The following is a 17,132-nucleotide window of genomic DNA, read 5'->3' as shown; positions in this document are numbered from 1 at the left end:
CATCTGAATATAAACCAGTGATATTAACTACCCCTTAACCTTGATATGGGGGTGTTCTGAATGATTTGTACAGTAGACAATTGCTATTTTAATATAAATATTACTTTTTGGCAGTTAAAAAGTCTACATCAGTTATTGGAGGTGCTACTTTCTCTGTTGGATAAAGATGTTCCAGAGAACTGTAAGAACTGCGCACAGTACTTTTTCCTGTTCAACAGCTTTGTACAAAAGGTAACGAAATGAACTAAAAGCTTTTCAAATTATTTTAATTGAAAAGGACACTAGAAAAGGAACTAGTTATGGATATTCAATAACCTATTTAGTGATAATGAGGACTTTCCAGAATTCAAATAAGTGAAATGCCTCTCTCTGTAAAGTACATGTCTTTTTGAACACTAGATTGGGACAGAAAAGTATAGAAATGCAAGCAATGTATACATGTTAAACCATGCCTGTATTGCTTAAGGTCTTGTCTACACTAGCACTTATACCAGCAAAACTTTTGTCACTCAGGGATGTGAAAAAACCCACAGCCCTGAGTGAAGTAAGTTTTGCCAGCATAAGTGCTTGTGTGGACAGCTCTGTCGGCAAGAGACACTCCCCACCAGCATACCTACCGCCGCTCATTTAAGTGGTTTTAACGCTGACATAACATGGCTACACAAGCACTCTAAGTGTAGACTAGCCCTAAGTTTAAATGCAATCATTTGACTATTTAAAGAAACGAAGACTGAAAGGTTTGCGGTAGGAAGCTGAATAGCTGACAGGATGGTGCTGTACAGCATGGTTTCTAATGGTTTTAAAGTCACACAAAGCTTATAAACCACTAAAGCAGAGTGTCATACAACATATCCTTTCTTCAGTGCTCTCGCTATGTGAAGGTGTAGCTTATTGACAGGGAAACACTCTTTGCAAGTAGGGAATTTAGAGTCTAGCCTGTGCACCAAATTGCTTTTGCTCCTACAAACGTAATTGTAACAATTCCTATAAACGGGAATGTAACTTGTATTCTATCGGTCTTTTAACAGCAAGGCATAAGGGCTAGCGATCTTCTTCTCAGACATTCTGCTTTAAGGCATATGATCAACTTTCTTCTTGGCCCCAATCGGCAAAATAACCAGGTAACGCCTAAATGGCATGTATGCCATGTGTGCTTAGCTTCGACTATTCCCGTATTTTTTTCATATGCTTAAATCAGAGGACAGACTTTTCATGAGGTTTAAAAAGGAGTACTCCCATCTGATTACTTTGTTGTCCTTTAAATCAGTACTTAAACTCCACCTCTGTCTGTATGAATTGATGTTCTGTAGCTGTGCTGGTATGAATGGGTCTGTATTGCATGTAGTCCAGGAAATTTTCAGTGAAGAAAAAGTTATAGAAGGTGAGCTTCTGTGAATGTAAGTAGGGAGTGATGTATATTTTCCTCCATTCTTCGCCAAACAGAACCGCAGGTGGAGTTCAGCACAAGCTCGCGAGTTTGGATTCCTTCACAATACTGTGGCACTACTTGTTATGCACTCTGATGTCTCCTCACAGAGGAATGTGGGTAAGAGTTACCTTTCAGTTCTTATTTGGCACTTTGTTGATACAATCTTACAGTTGCGGATGGAACTAATTTCTTCATCAGTGAGGAAATAAGATTGCCTTGAACATTTAAAACGAAAGTGTGTGTGATGTACAGTGGTGCCCACGTGTTCTTAGCTTGGGTACAGTCATATAGAGATACTTGGATACCATAGTGAACTAAAATATGGCTGGCACTCAAGGGATGTGTGAATTTATCATTTTTATAGCACCCTTCCATCCAAGCATCCCAAAGATTTTTACCAACATGTCAATCCAGTCTGGACGGAGTACCAGGCACTACCAGATTTCAACATTGTACTTTGCTTGCATTTTCCATATCCCTTCCAACCCTTTCCAAAGGATATTTAATGATTAGGTAAAGTTAAATAAGCAGCCACCTGCAGCTGGAAAGACATCCCAGTTAAACTAAGTGCTACAGAAGGGATAAAAAGACAAAAGTTGGGATCCTCCGTGCTTGATGTGGGACTTTAAAGACATCCCATCCCTCTTCGAAAGAATAGTTTCAGGACTGTACAAGGTTGTAAATTTGCCAAACTCTGAGATGGTGGTGAGGTTTTAAAGCACTAGAAAGGAGCTAAGCTTTGATGTAACACTCAAATGTGGTGGTAGTGATTGTGTTAGAACCTGGGATAATGTACCCAAGTGAATATAAACTGATTAGCTATGACCTTTTAGTACTTTATTCAATTGTCACTAGGGTGCTGATAACATAATAAATGGTTCATTTTCTGTGCTCAACTGATTGTGTGGTAATGCATATTATATGTGATGCAGAACTTGAGATGTAGGTTCTTAGAAACTATTTGCTGCCAACAGAGGTTACAGCAAGCCCAACTTTGTCACAGAAATGATGGTGGTTTTTGAAGTGCGGAGCACAGTGTTATATCTGTGGGTTGTGTGTTCTGTTTTTCTTTTAGCTCCTGGTCCCTTTAAACAGCGTCCACCTCTTAGTATCACTGCCTCAGGCCCACTTTTGGCTCTCCATGAAGAAGTGGAAGCTTTATTGTTCCTGTCGGAGGGGAAGCCTTACTTACTGGAGGTAACTATTGCTTTAAATGCCTCTACATTTTTGGTTTAAAACCCGCTGTGCTGTTGGTTCTTTAAAATACCCTTACATTTGAGATATAAAACGAACATTTTAGCCTTGGAACACACATCTGAAAATATCACCTCAGTCTTTTTCACTGGGAAATTTCAATAACTTAGCTCAGAACTGGGTTGCAAGCCAAATTCTTGTTGAAGGCAAGACTAGTAGAGATGGAAAGCATGTTATGGAATGCTATGGGGGTGGACTGGACTGGACTGGCCAACTTGGGGTGGGAAACAAAATTACATCCCTCTTGAAGGATACTAAAAAATTCCCATAAAAACTTGATCCTGCTTTTAAGAGTAATTGTATAGCTGTGTGGAAATGATATGTGTATCTCTCCATTAGGTGATGCATGCATTACGGGAACTAACTGGATCATTGTCCGTTCTCATTGAGATGGTGGTGTTCTGCTGCTTTTGTAACGAGCACTTTTCCTTCACCATACTACATTTCATCAAGGTACAAAGCTAATTAAAGTACATTTTCAGCATATGGTATGTTCCAGGCTTTGAATTTAGGGTTGTGTCCCAAGGGCTTTAAATTGGGCTTTATTTTGGGATCTTAAGAATAATCTGCACAGCTCCTTGAAGCTTCCTTTAGGTTTTAGGGTTTGAATAAATAGTTCTAACACATTTTATAAACTCCAAACAAGGAAGGTTAAACATCCAGTATATTTTTGAACAGCTATTAAATTACGTCAAATTTACGTTGGTGTGTATTCTACCATCTGATGAATTTTGTATTTCTAACATACAGAATCAGCTGGAAACTGCTCCGCCTCACGAACTGAAGAACACGTTCCAGTTACTTCAGGAGATATTGGTAAGTGAAGAGTGAAGACTTGTGTATGAAGCACGCCTGAGTAGGCTGAATTATTTGTAAATACCTAATGGAAGGAAAGTATTATTATGTTGATCACAGTTCTTACACACACATCCTGTAATCTTTTCTACTTTCAGCTAAGGGTTTTAATCTGTTTATATGTTGCATTACATACTCAGTAGTGCAGTAGTCCTTGAAATGCCACAAGTCTTGTTTTTTTTCATTTTGGACCTGAAAAAAATCATTTATAGCAGCGGTTCTCAACCTTTTTTTCCCCCGAGTACCACTCGGGGAAAGAAAGGGGTGGGGGGGACTTTCGGCGGCAGCGGGGTTTCGCCGTGGCAGCGGGTTACATGGGGGGAACAATGCCTTCCGCCATTTGCCCCTTTTCAGCAGCAGGGTTTCCCGGGGGTCGGTGAGTGGGCACTTCCGGCGGCGGATTCGGCAGTGCAGTACGGCTCGCGTACCACCCAGCCTTCTGCGAAGTACCACCGGTGGTACGCGTACCACCGGTTGAGAACCGCTGATTTATAGCATAGAAATCTGAAGACCAGGGCTATAATGAAGAAATCATTTATTTGGGGTAACCAAATGAAAATAATAGGCAGCAGGTTTAAATGAACAAAAGGAAGTATTTCTTCACACAGTGCATAGTCAACTTGTGAAACTCCTTGCCAGAGGATGTTGTGAAGGCCAAGGCCATAATGGGATTCAGAATAGAACTAGATAAGTTAATGGAGGATAGATCCATCAATGGCTATTAGTCAGGATGGGCAGGGATTGCTGTTTGCCAGAAGCTGGGAATGGCAATGGGATGGATCATTTGATGATTACCTGTTCTGTTCATTCCTCTGAAGCACCTGGCATTGGCAACTGTCGGAAGGCAGGATACTGGGCTAGATGAACCATTGGTCTGACCTAGTATGGCCTTTATGTTCTTATCTTGCAAGTACCACTTTCAGAACACTAAGTTCTACAATCCTTTCTTTTTTTCTTCACAGGTTATTGAAGACCCTTTACAAGTAGAGAGAGTCAAATTTGCATTTGAGACTGAAAATGGATTGCTAGGCAAGTAGGCCTATTGCGTGTAATGTTTTAATGTTTTCCTTTGACAAATGTCCTCTTAGTGGAATTGATTTCACATGTTATCCAAAAGCAGGGCATCAGACTCACGGTGATGGATGGGAAGAAATGGACTCTTATTCCTTTCAGACAAAACAAATCATTGAGCCCAGACAGGGATAGAGCTCATGTACATCAGTGAAAGACATTAAGAGCTCGAATTCAGATCAGGCCCAAACTAGTGGGGGCTAGGGGTGCGTGCATGTGTACATACGTACACATTATTGTCATAAAGGTCTTCTCCCCAACCCCGTTCTGCAATATAATCCTTGCACTAGAAAAAAGGAGGCAAAGCAGTTAGTCTATAGGAAGGAATGCATACACTAAAATTAACATTTTTTTGGCCTTTCCCTGGAGGGGTGGGGGAAGAAGATGTGAAGAAAATGAGAAGTGGAAGAGATGGGAGTTTCTCTCAGGTTGCTGGTTGACTTTCAGCTGAGTTGCAAACAAACTCCTTGAGAGAGAGAGAGGATCATTCTGAAATAACCCTGTCTCCTCCTTACACATCTTAATATTTTTGCTGCCTCCTCCAGTCTCCCTCCTGTATGAATGTGGTGAGCCCTGTTCTGATACGTTAATCTTATCAAGGACTGTATGCATGCCTCCTGCCTTCAAAAGTGTGTAAGCCTGTATTCAGGCCTTAAGGCATCTCCAGGTGCTCTGATCCTGCCGAGTCAGAGGGCTGGTGTCTAAATGCAGGCTCTCCATAACGAAGCTTTTTTTATTTTCCAGTCCTCTGGGTCAAGGTTCTTTCCCTCAAAGCTTCTCTGACCTGGAAGGTAAAGATCATGCAGGGCAGTCCTAACCACATGGAATGGAAGTAGAACCTTCTCTCACTCTGTGGGGTATGACACACACATACACTCCATCCCAGGATTTGGTTCTAATGTGTGCTGCCCCCTTCTAATGGTATTACCAAGTGCTCTCTCCAGTCAGCAAGTTGCTGAGCCCTTCTCCACCCCAATGGACTGCTTTGGCACAGAGCTCTTGGAAACTGGGGAGGAAATCTACCACTGTAGGCTTCATAAGAAAGATTCTCCAAGGGTGGAGCAGCTTTTCTGTGTGGATGTCCATGCAAAATTTTTTAAGGATCTTGTATCTTAACAGCTCTGTTGCTGTCCCTTCTTCTCATGTGCGAGTTTGAACATCATTCCCCTTCATGGTGTCTTTCATGTTTTATTTGTCATGACATCTTACTGTCCTTGGCCTCATAGACAAGATCCAACTCTTGGGATGAGGATAACTAAGTTAAACCTGGGATTCCTGGAAACTCTTCAGATGCTTCACAGGCCTCATTACTGTGCTTGCTGCTGCTATTTAGACCACAGAGCCATGTACAAAACAACCTTTGGGTAGCAAGTCTGCTTCTGGCAGATCCACGAACTCCTTCCTTCAACCTCTGCTCAGGGTGGATTTGCAACTAAATATAGTCTTTACACTAAATTTGGTATTTCTTTAGGTAACCAGGGGGATATGCTATATCTATATACATATATTTAAATTTAAGCAATTATAGAGCTTAACATACATTTATTCAGATTCATATTTTTTTACATTTATGATAGAAAATGGTGACGGGCACATTTCTTATTTACTTGAATCTTTAACTCAGCATTTGTGTTGAAGTGTTTGGATGAAAACTGGACTTTAATTAAATGCACAAAAATATTTTTAATAATTCTATTTAACTACTAAACAATCATATGTCCTGGATACATAAGAAAAAATAGTGTCAAAACATGTTTTGCATTTAAAATCAACTGATTTATTAAGCAAAGGAAGTATCGTTGGTTAGTGAATTGAACTGACTGTTTCTGGTCCCTGTGTTGTCCTTCAATACTTTAGAACTAGTAGATCCTCGTCCTCTCACACTTAGTTTTTATTCAGAGATTAGAAAAATACATGCTTTCCTGCTTTTTCAACTCTCAGTTGGTTTCTTAACTTTGAATGAGCTAGTGACTGAACTGACCTAGCTGAATAAGCTGCTGTGAAGAAACTATTCTCTCTGCACCTGCAAATGGCTGTCAAAAGCTTATTTAGCACTTCAGCAAACTCTGTTCCAGTAACTTCCACCAGTTCAGTGGTTTAATGTAAATTATTTTAATCTTTATAGTAATTTAGCCCTTAACATAAGTTCATAATTTCAAATTCAATTTTAAATGATTGTTTTTAAAAGAAAAATGTATTTTATTTAAATCAACAAAATCTGATTTTAAAAAAAAATTTAACCTATTTTTTATCCTCCCTTATCCTCTATTGAAGGATAGAGACAAGAAACTTAACAGCATAGGAAAATTATTGACTTGTAATGGCTTATAGGAGTCTTGCTCTTCCTCCATTAGGGGGTTCTTAGGTAGTGTATTTTGCTTTCATTTTTATATTGAGGAGTTGCACATTGTTTTTCCCTTGCTTCGGAAGTTTTTGCTACAGTTGGAAGTTGGTGAGCTGGGTCCTTTATACTAGCTTTGATCGTTAATTTGCTTCCTAGTAGGTGGAACCATGTAAAAATCTATTGTAAGGTGCATAAGAGGAAGATAACAGTATTACCAGAGATTTACAGCTTGTCTGTAAACTGCTGTTTGAAATCCAGGTACAGTGCATAGAATAATTGCCAGTTTTACTTTGATCTAGTTTAGACAAAAAGGAGGGTTCAGATAAAATATATGAGAATCTTGAGCAGAATTAGTACCATTATACATTTAAAAAATAGTCACACTAACATTTCTGGAAGCTCTAGATAAAACTAAATTATAGAATGACTGTAGTTTTTGCTTTAGCTTGATATTTTCAACCCACTTTATGGCTGTTTATATCACAAAATTATGTGTGAATTGTGTTTTTTTTAATACTTCTGTTTCTCATTCCAGCCTTGATGCACCATAGTAACCATGTGGACAGCAGTCGTTGCTATCAGTGTGTCAAGTTCCTTGTTACTCTTGCTCAGAAGTAAGTTAATGGTAAAAGGAAGTGAAACTCTCCATAGTAACCATCTCACAAATTTTCAACCTGTTGCAAACCAGGTTGCTAATATGGATGCTGTTACCTGCGTCTTTTGTCACCTCTAGGCTGGGTTACTGTAATGCAGTAGAAGTTCAAAGGCCTGCCTTTGAAGTCTACTTGAAAGTTTTTTGGATCTCTTGAAAATGAGATGCTAGGTTGCCTGGAGATGATGGATTGAAGGTTTTTTAACCTATTAGCACCTGAGCTGGATTTTTCCTGACATAGCTGATAATGCTGAAATCTAAAGCCAAAGCAGGAGAGCTGCATTCTGTAGTGTTTAAGGCATTTGTCAATTCTTGCATGAGAAACACAGGTTTCTGGCAACAAAAATATAACGAAGGATTTCAGATCTTTTATTTCAAAATGTTTGGGTTTTTAAATCTAATCATATATTCTGTTAATAATTAAGTGTTTAAAATACATGCTCTTGGTTCACCTCTAACTTGCAATTAGTTTAACTTAAATAAACGGACAATCTGATGTAAATTTCACTCAGTTTTATTTGTGTATATGTAATATACATTTTTACAATCACTAAACCAGTTAATTTATTATAGCAGTGTCTTCAGAAACATAAAACTATTTGAAATAACAGGTAAAGACGACAATGACTGACTTGGTACTTGCAATGTTTGCAAAGGTCGAGCGGTTTTTTAGTTTGATTTATCTGAAAGAACTGTTCATTGAGAATAATAAATATGCTCTCAATTTCCAAGGTGCCCTGCTGCTAAAGATTATTTCAAGGAGAATTCACATCATTGGAGTTGGGCTGTGCAGTGGCTACAGAAGAAGGTAACTTGGCTGTGGCAATGTTGTGGAGAGATTGTCTTCTCTTCCTTGTTAAATTTGCAGCCAGACTTCTATTATAAGTTGATCTGGGCGAAATTTTTTGGACCAATACTTTATTAGCCAAAAAATGCAGTTTTGGTCGACTCAAAACTAATCACGAATTTGATGTGATAGTCTAGGCGGGGAAAAGGTTTTCAAAGTCAGCTTCAGAAAAACATCTCTGTGCGTCTCTGTTTGTCCCTTTATAACTGTTACTCTGGTAGGTAGGGCACTTGCCTGGCATATAGGAGACTTAAGTGTGAACTCTGGAACAGGGACTTGACCTCAGATCTCCTCCCTCCCAGCCTAACCATCAGGCTCTAGGCTGTTCTGGGTGGTTCCATCTCTCCTGTTGAAGGTTTCCATTTTGTATAAATACATAAATATTCACTTGAGCAGGTGAGTGCCCTAACTCACAGGCTATTAGTTATTCTGTTGTCATTCTCCACACTTCCACTTTGTATAAATACATAAATATTCATTGGGCCAAAGAGAGTCAGAGACTGGTGATTAAGGCACTCATCTGGGATGTAGGAGATGTGGATTCAAATCTTCTCTCTTCCTGAAACAGGCAAATCAAAACATTTTCCGAACTGAATATTGTTCCCGATTTTTTTGTGTTTGCTGGCCAAACTGAAAAATTGGTAATTCGCCCAGCTCTAATTATAAATTCAAATCTTCCCTTGACCTATTTTAGGGATAGGCATGGATTTCACCTCTTTTTGTGATCATTATTATGCCAGATTGCAAGTTTTTCCTTGAATCTCGAGTAGTAGTACGACATGGCTAAATGGATACATTTGAAAAAGTCACTTTATTTGGCTCCTCCTTACTTTAAAATGGAAAGGTTTGTGTACACACACATGAACCAGTAAAGAAAACGTGTACACAGAGTAGTGTTTTTAGATCAGTGATGACATCATGACTTTCATCCCTCCCTGTGAGGAAAGCCAGCTTTGGAAGCTTTCAGTGCTACAGTACTGATGCTGAAATTCAGCGTAGAAAATACAGTATGGAAACCTTCCCTTGCCAGCATGCTGGTGCAGGGAGCCACCTTCCACAGGAGATTTTTTCCACACATTGAGTTCAACGCAGAAAAATGTGTGCACTTGAACACACACCACTTTCCTCTCAATTCACATTGCCGTGGCTGGGAACTCTAATTCCCATGCTTTCCCGGTTAATGCACACCCAGCAGTGCTTCTCCAGTACTCAAGGACATTTATGAAATGTGAAGTTCAGCAGAACCAGTCCATGTTCTGCTTCTGCAGTCGGGATTAGGCCATGATTTCTCTTCGAGCACTGCATGGGCTATCACTGCCGTCCCACAGTCCCAGACTCTCCAGCTGTCTAAACCTCCAGTTTTCTCCCTGACAGCTTTTACAAGGCAGTTGTGTTGCCAATGCAAAAAACTGCACCATAATGAAAATTGAAAATGTGCCAACGGGCATAAAATTACATTTGCTATAATAGGACTGTGGTTATTGTACTGATATTATTCATCGTGAGTTTGGAGCCTTTTAATTAATTTAATACAAATGTTTTAGTGATGCTGATATTGACTCTCCAGTCCGCTGCACAGGTATGCCACAGATTTGGGGAATCTTGCCACAGATTTCTGGCCCGTTCTGCTGTGGGAATACACAAGTCAGGCCTTAAGCATGTAATGTGTTTCTGTTGCTCAGTGTTAATTTTTATTTTGGCTTTTATTTAGATGTCTGAACACTACTGGGCTCCCCAGAGTAATGTATCCAATGAAACATCCACTGCAAAAACCTTCCAGCGCACTATTTCAGCACAGGTACATCTCAGAATCATGAGAGAGAGTGTTTGTTGTTTTCAGTTCCCTTTCCTACTCATCACTTAGTGGCCATTTTCTTGGCGTCCTGCTATAAATGAGTGTGCTTAAGTGCATTCTTCCTGTGGAGGTTGGATCTTAAGTCTGTTCCTGACTATGACTTAAGTGAGTTCACTATTAGATACCAGATTGTTACCTCAGTTACTTCCTGTTCTCTACATACGGGGCAAACTTAAGCAGATCTGTTAGTGTGTGATTAAAAACTCAACGTCTGCCAATTTTCAATTACGATAATTGAATGAAGAGGGCATATGACCTTTTTGACATCCATCCTGAACTTTCATTCCACCCTAGGACACACTGGCATATGCCACAGCCCTGTTGAATGAGAAAGATCAATCAGGAAGCAGTAATGGATCAGAGAGTAGTCCAGCCAATGAGAATGGAGACAGATATCTACAGCAGGTAAAAAAATAAAACAAAAAAATCCTGTCTAATGTTAAGAATTCATTATGAATGATTAAAGCAGTGGGCTCCATACTAAGAATTCCCAGTACTGCACACTTTACCTAATGACTGAGTTTTAAAGATGGTGCTACAGACAGAATAACTTTGACTGCATCAAGGTGCTAATATTTCATTGTATACCTTTAAAGAACAATGCATGTACTATCATCATTATCTTTGTGTGTTGAAAGGGCTCTGAGTCTCCCATGATGATTGGCGAGCCTAAAAGTGACCTTGACGACGTTGATCCTTAGAGGATATCTACGAACTCAAAAGCAAGAGTTCAACTGAAATATTTAATGCCTGGCACTTTTTTGAAACTGGAGTCCCATCGCTTACACCTTCAGAGGAATCTGGAGAGAGTTTGCTTTATAATAATCAGTGGCAACCCTGAAGAATTTTGTTTCCTTCAAAGTTAAAAGCATTCTTCATCTGTGAAGGTTTAGGAACTTATATGCTGCAAAGAACTCCTGCGGTAGCTAGTGTGATAGTCCAGAGAGGATAAAAGTTTGTCAAGATTTTATCAAATACAAAAAAGCTAGTGGTTGAAATTTTTATTATGTGAACATTAAATGAGTGAATGTAAAACTGTTGCTTTTTCTGTGATGCTGCAAAAAAGATTCTTTTGGGTTTTATACAGGAAAAAATGAATCTGCCTTTAGGTATGGAGGGCAAATTTTTAATCTTTCTGATATTGAATAGAAATATTCAAAATTATGTAAAGATGTGTGATGACTTACATTTACATTGTAAAACCTTAGTTTAAGAATCAGTCTACACAAGGACCTTTGTATTTAATATGTCTCCCCGCTGATTTGTATAGCGCCTGACAGAGAGTTCAGTAAGAGAGCTCTGGAAGGATTGTGATTCCTTATAGAATGACTTTGGCACAAGAACTCTGGAATTGATGAGCTTTTTCTGATAACCGTCTGATGTCAAATTGGGAAGAGCAATAAAAAAGCTTTGTTTTCTCTAGTAACACAGGTATGTATGAAATGACATATAGGTGGATTTAAAAAAAAAAGTTTAATGTTTAAAAAGAAAAAAAAAGCACTTTAAGATTGAACTGTTGCAGTTTGACTCCATTAAATCATCTTTTTAAGACTTGGAGACATATTGAATAAACTGTAGTCTTAATCATGTGATCTGCAATCATTTGCTTATGCTTTGAAGTTACTGAGAAAGTTGGTATTGGTTGTATATGATGAATAATTCCTTGAGTGAGTTGGGGACATTGTGTGGATTTTATAATAATTTTAATGCAGGGAAAGAATGATTTGGCTTTGTATTTTCACTTGACCAGGCAACATTTAAAATACTACAGCTAGGTTTATTTGCTCATAAATAACTGGAAACCAGTTGGACTACATGAGCAGAGTTTTGTTTTCCATGTTGAACACAATTCAGTTATTTCTAGTAGCTTGGGGATACTAGTTTCTTTTGTGCCAATTGAGTTTTCATATTTGTACATTTTGCATTTTCAGTTTGTCACGTTGTCTGCACTGCTTTTGCCTTTATTTATGGATTCTGCCTTACTTTAAAAAAATGCACAGAAATGGGGGAAATTGTAAGGAGTGCCTGGGTACCTCCAAAATGGATAAATTTGCCAAGTCAAAGGCACAACCAGCCAAAAAGTGCCTTTTTTTCTTTTTACTTTTATGTACTGTTGTCAAAACAAGAACTGGCAGATGGCTTTTCACTGTTGTGCACTAATATTGAAATTAACCAGTCATTTCATTGTTGAAGCAACCATCCGATACAATTTCAGTTGTACAGCTCTATAACTTATTGCAGGTTAGAGAACCCTTGTCAGAAACTGCATGTGCAAAGTAAGGATGACATAGTGGATATTTTTTCAAAACAATGTCATCATTGAAACATGGCAGAATTAACATATTTTATAAATGTTTCTGATAACATTCTGGGAAATTTTAAATGTGATGTTTTAAATTAATTTTGAATAAATCATTTCTCCCTGACACCTCTTTCCCCACCTTCCCTATTGCTTCATAATAGGTCATAAATCATCTCAGAAATAGTCATTATACAGTGGTGATGTGGTGTGATGTCAGTATTGTTCCTAGGGGCCAGCATCAATTGTCACTTCAAATCCCTATTATTTCCTATGGAAACCATGTCCTCTGTTACTGCAGGCCAAAGTAGCATTGCTTGCAAAACGGCACCAAGATGGCTCAGATCACCACTGTATATTCCAAATTAGTGCAAACATTTTCATGGTTCTGCTCATGCTTGTACAAAGTCAGAGGCTGTAATTTACAATAAGACAATACTTTGGTTTCCAGCTGCTATCATTTGAACCTGCTGAAGATTTTTTTTTTTAAATATAGTTTGAGAAAACTAGCTTTTTTTGTGTAAATTGTGACGTGTTTCTATGTTGTAATTTTTACTGCCGATCTTTTGGGTGAAAATGTTTTTATACGTCTTACAATCTGCTCAGTCAGAGAGCAGCCATAGCATGCCTATGTGCTCTTGGGAATAGATTTGTCCAACTAATGCACAGACATTGGCACTGGGGAAAAAAATAGGCAGTCCTGATGAACAGTCTTGGGAATCCTGGTCAATGGAATAAAGTTATTCCTTTCACAGAAAACGACTGTAATCTTTAGATTGTTCATAAAGCTGTGCTCTCATTTTGTTGATCCTCTTACCTGGAACACTCTAGCTAATCCTTCAGGTAACAAGCTATCGATCTGATATACTTGTGAAAGTCCCTACGACTTGACATCTAATTTGAAATAGGTGAATTACTTTCCAGGCTTTTCTATTGCATACCCTTATAGCGTGGCTTTCCGCAAGCACAATGATAGACAGTTGTGACAGCCATCTGCATTACTTCACCCTGAGTTCTTATCGCAGAATAAAGTCACTGGGTTAGACTGGCTAAACTCTTTGATATGTGACAAGCAAAATATCCAGGATTAGCTGGTAATTACCAGAGGGCCAAACTCTGGAGTGATACTGACTTTTGTCTTCGCATGATGCATAAAACAGTGAGATTCCCAGTACTCCAGTTATGGCGATTCAAAGGACAAACTTCTGTGAAGCACAGGAATCAGGACAATGTTGTACTTGTTATGTGCCCAGTCTTCCTCTTTGTAAAGAGCAGCTATGATAGCTACAAACAGCTATGTAGTCACAACTCTATTTCTTAAAGAAACAAAGCCCTCCCGCCATCCTGTGGATGAATAGTCTAATTAGCAAAGTAACAGCAAAGCACCCTCCGCACTGTTGAGAAGAAGCTACTAATCTTCAAGCAGGATCAAGGCTGCCGTCTCCCATCATGTTAATTACTTGGCAGTAGGAGTCCAAACCCTTGAGACAATACTCGGGAGTGAAATGTACTGGTGGTCTCACAGTTGATCTTCTGGATTTCCAAGCAAGCCATTACTCCACACTTCTCAGGAGCTTAGACATTGGGTATTCTCTCTCTTATCTCACCCCTGCACCAAAGGGATGGGCTTTGCTCCTGTGTCAACCACAGAGCAGCTTTGAAAGATGGGGGAGGGCTCTGCAGTGCTCTCGCATGCCTACAGCTACTAGAAAATACTCATTTGACAGTTATGCCTCTAAAGCGAGACCTGCCCCTGTTGCTGCTGGCTGTTCTGACATTCAGGCACTGTGGCAATTGTTCACTGCTCACTTTATCCTTTAGAAAAACCAGTTTTGATCTCCTTGGATAAGCCACGAAACATACCAATGGGCACAAAGTGCACATCATTTTCCATACCCGTTTTTTGAGCTTTTATTAAATGTGGTTCTGCTATTTAAGGAGCACCTGTCAGTTTGCTTGTTTGCTGGCCAGCCGTATTTTCTGCCCTCCAGCCTTCGCATTTAAGTAGTTTTAAGGTGAAGTTGAAAGGTTTCCTATTTTTTTACTCAGAAGTAGATGTCCTGAGTTCAAAATTCATCAGGCTTCTTCTACTTGCTTAAAAAAAATTACACACACACTTGGATCTTTGCAACAATCTGATAACAGCCCTCACTGCTCTAACATACGGTGCGTGTTGTGGCACAGGTAGGCAGGGACTAATCTTCTATTAAAACTGATTAAAAGCTGTGAGAAAACTGATTAAGTGCTGGAAACATCTCAGGTTGTAATAAGTAATCTGTACCAGTGTTTTGATGATTTCTTACTGTTAATTACATGACAATGCTCAGATGGGTTATTTGCAGTTTAGTCAAGCAAATTAAACCCCTTTATGCAGAACAATCATTGCTTTTAATGTCTTTATGATTAAGCAATTCCCTGGGGAGGTGCTTTGTGTGGAAGAAAATCTTCCTGTACTGTGTTCAGATGTTGCATAACCAAGAGTTGGTGTTCTCGGTGACCAGCCCAGGCGTTAAACACTGGTCAGTTCTAGAGCTAGCCCACTTACCTATATTAGTCAACCTAATCTGTCTTCCCAGCTGGATAAAATTGTACCTTGCTGCTAGACAGCACAAAGTACTATAATCATCTTAATTCTTGTCATTTCTTGGGGGGTAAGTGGTGCCATAGGATTTGTTCCCTGTTTGGGGGTCAGAGGGAAGAGAGAATTTTGACCAAGAATTTAAAGAGTGCAGATGCCACCTGACTCAATGGAAACTACGCTGGTGTAACTGCTATTTTTACCCCCGGGGATGCTGCATTGCATGTACTGCTAGTAGAAATTTGAGAGATGCTACATTATAGAAGCCACCTTTCCCCTGCCTACTCTTTTAGCTGCAGGTTATCTGCCGTAGGAGGCTGTCTTCTTACAACAGATATCTGTACTAGAATAGCCCTTCTAGTGCAGGTTAGTCCTGCTAGATGTATTTTGTTCTGTACGCCAAATTCAAATAACTAAATTCCCTCAAAAAATCCTACCCCAGCTAATTGCAATTCAAAGGGATCATTTTCCCAGCTCCTGGGTGAGCTATATGTTAAGGAGAGGGTTTGGTCCAACCCACTCTGACTCTAAATCACCACAGTTGGAAAAATGTAAACCTTTTACATGTTAAAACAGCCCCCCTGTTCCGCTGTGAAAACTCTAAATCAGAGCTTGTCTCTGTCCCCACTTCTATGGGACACACCAGCTCACAAGTTCTTACGGTAGCCTTATTACGGCTATGATATGATGAATGCAGCTTATAAGCAGAATGAGAAACTGAATAGAAGCAAATGTGTGGAAGCCTTTAATGACTTTAATTAAAGGGAAACCCCTGTGTGCTATTAACTGGTAACTTGCCCTCTAAGGTCTCATTTCATGCAAACCAACAAGAGGTTTATGCAATTCATTCTTGAATGGAGTAATTTTTTATTCACTACTCCTGCTGGGAGGGTCGTTCCTACCCCTAGTGGAGCCAGGACTCAAACGCCAGCATTCCTATTCCCTGTCCTGTACTCAACTCCTCTACAAATCAGGTCACTCAGTTAGGTGTGCAGGAGACAAAGGAACTCACCTCTCTGTCAACCTCAAGCAATGTGGATGGCTTAGCCCCATGCAAGTTTCCTACTAGATGGATGCCCATTCGCAATTCTGAATACAATGGTTTACCTCCAACTTCAATCCCCTGCCATTTTGACACTGGTTATTAGAGTACAGACAAACTCTAAGCAGTACCATAGATATTTTTATTTTAAAAAGACACCATTATAAATGTGCTGTTTATAAAACTCAGAATAAATATTTTCAAGATACAAAACCACAGTACTAGGAAAGCTTCCTTTATAAAAACAGCTAATGAATTACAGCCTGTTAGTTCAAACATAGACTTCCCAGGAGGACCTGAAAGGAGACCAGTTAAAGCAATGCAGTAGGGCACCATGATTTAACTTTCTTTTGCATTTAAAAAAAAAAAAATCTAATAAAGCAGCAGCAAATACTCTTATCTTTACAGATTAAATTCTGAGTGAGCAAGCAGTTAAACTAGAGGTTGTGAGCTTGACTACATAAACCGAGGTCTATTTGCCACACTAACAGGCTACCTTTGTTGGGGAGAGGAGGGGGGGATGAAGCTGCAAAAACTGCCAAACTAGAGGCTAGGGCTAAGGGGTCTAAGTTGAAATCAGACGAGTAAACAAGAAAAATGCCACACCACCAGTGCATTTGGTTACAGAGACTCTGGTTTTGTCTTAAACTGTGACTCTGCAAATGATATTGATATTCTAAATGTTTAGATAAGCTATCTCACTGCGTTGTGGGGTGGGGAGGTCAGGAATTCAGTGAGATAAACCAGGCCTGGCTGAGTTGCAGATCCCAAAGATTAGCTTTAACATACATCTCTTCCTAAGAGTTTATACTGCGTTGGTCACTGTTGGTATGGGGGTGTGACCAGCCGCTCCCAGCTGGGGGGCCTAGAGAAAAAGTGAATGGGTGGGTTCTCTCCCGTTCCTAG

General features: G+C 39.4%; 1 protein-coding gene across 2 annotated transcripts in view; it reads left to right on the top strand.

Annotated features, from left to right (window-relative positions):
- The window catches only part of USP24 (ubiquitin specific peptidase 24), a 91,621-nt gene extending 79,498 nt beyond the window's left edge, over nucleotides 1-12,123 (top strand). For both annotated transcript variants that reach the window (XM_067535596.1, XM_067535598.1), the window contains 12 exons: nucleotides 115-231; nucleotides 1,029-1,121; nucleotides 1,444-1,546; nucleotides 2,505-2,626; nucleotides 3,023-3,136; nucleotides 3,434-3,499; nucleotides 4,501-4,567; nucleotides 7,489-7,567; nucleotides 8,338-8,413; nucleotides 10,164-10,250; nucleotides 10,602-10,712; nucleotides 10,946-12,123. In XM_067535596.1, coding sequence (XP_067391697.1) covers nucleotides 115-231; nucleotides 1,029-1,121; nucleotides 1,444-1,546; nucleotides 2,505-2,626; nucleotides 3,023-3,136; nucleotides 3,434-3,499; nucleotides 4,501-4,567; nucleotides 7,489-7,567; nucleotides 8,338-8,413; nucleotides 10,164-10,250; nucleotides 10,602-10,712; nucleotides 10,946-11,008 — 1,098 coding nt within the window. In that variant the 3' untranslated portion in view covers nucleotides 11,009-12,123. The remainder of the gene's footprint in view (nucleotides 1-114; nucleotides 232-1,028; nucleotides 1,122-1,443; nucleotides 1,547-2,504; nucleotides 2,627-3,022; nucleotides 3,137-3,433; nucleotides 3,500-4,500; nucleotides 4,568-7,488; nucleotides 7,568-8,337; nucleotides 8,414-10,163; nucleotides 10,251-10,601; nucleotides 10,713-10,945) is intronic.
- The last annotated feature ends 5,009 nt before the right edge of the window (nucleotides 12,124-17,132 follow it).

The sequence above is a fragment of the Emydura macquarii genome, unplaced genomic scaffold (genome assembly GCF_026122565.2).
Source record: "Emydura macquarii macquarii isolate MOO-44397 ecotype Brisbane River unplaced genomic scaffold, CSIRO-AGI_Emac_v2 contig_3506, whole genome shotgun sequence".
Lineage (NCBI taxonomy): Eukaryota > Metazoa > Chordata > Testudines > Chelidae > Emydura > Emydura macquarii.
Note: the sequence above shows the minus strand (reverse complement) of the source record. Positions and strands in the feature narration are given on the sequence as shown.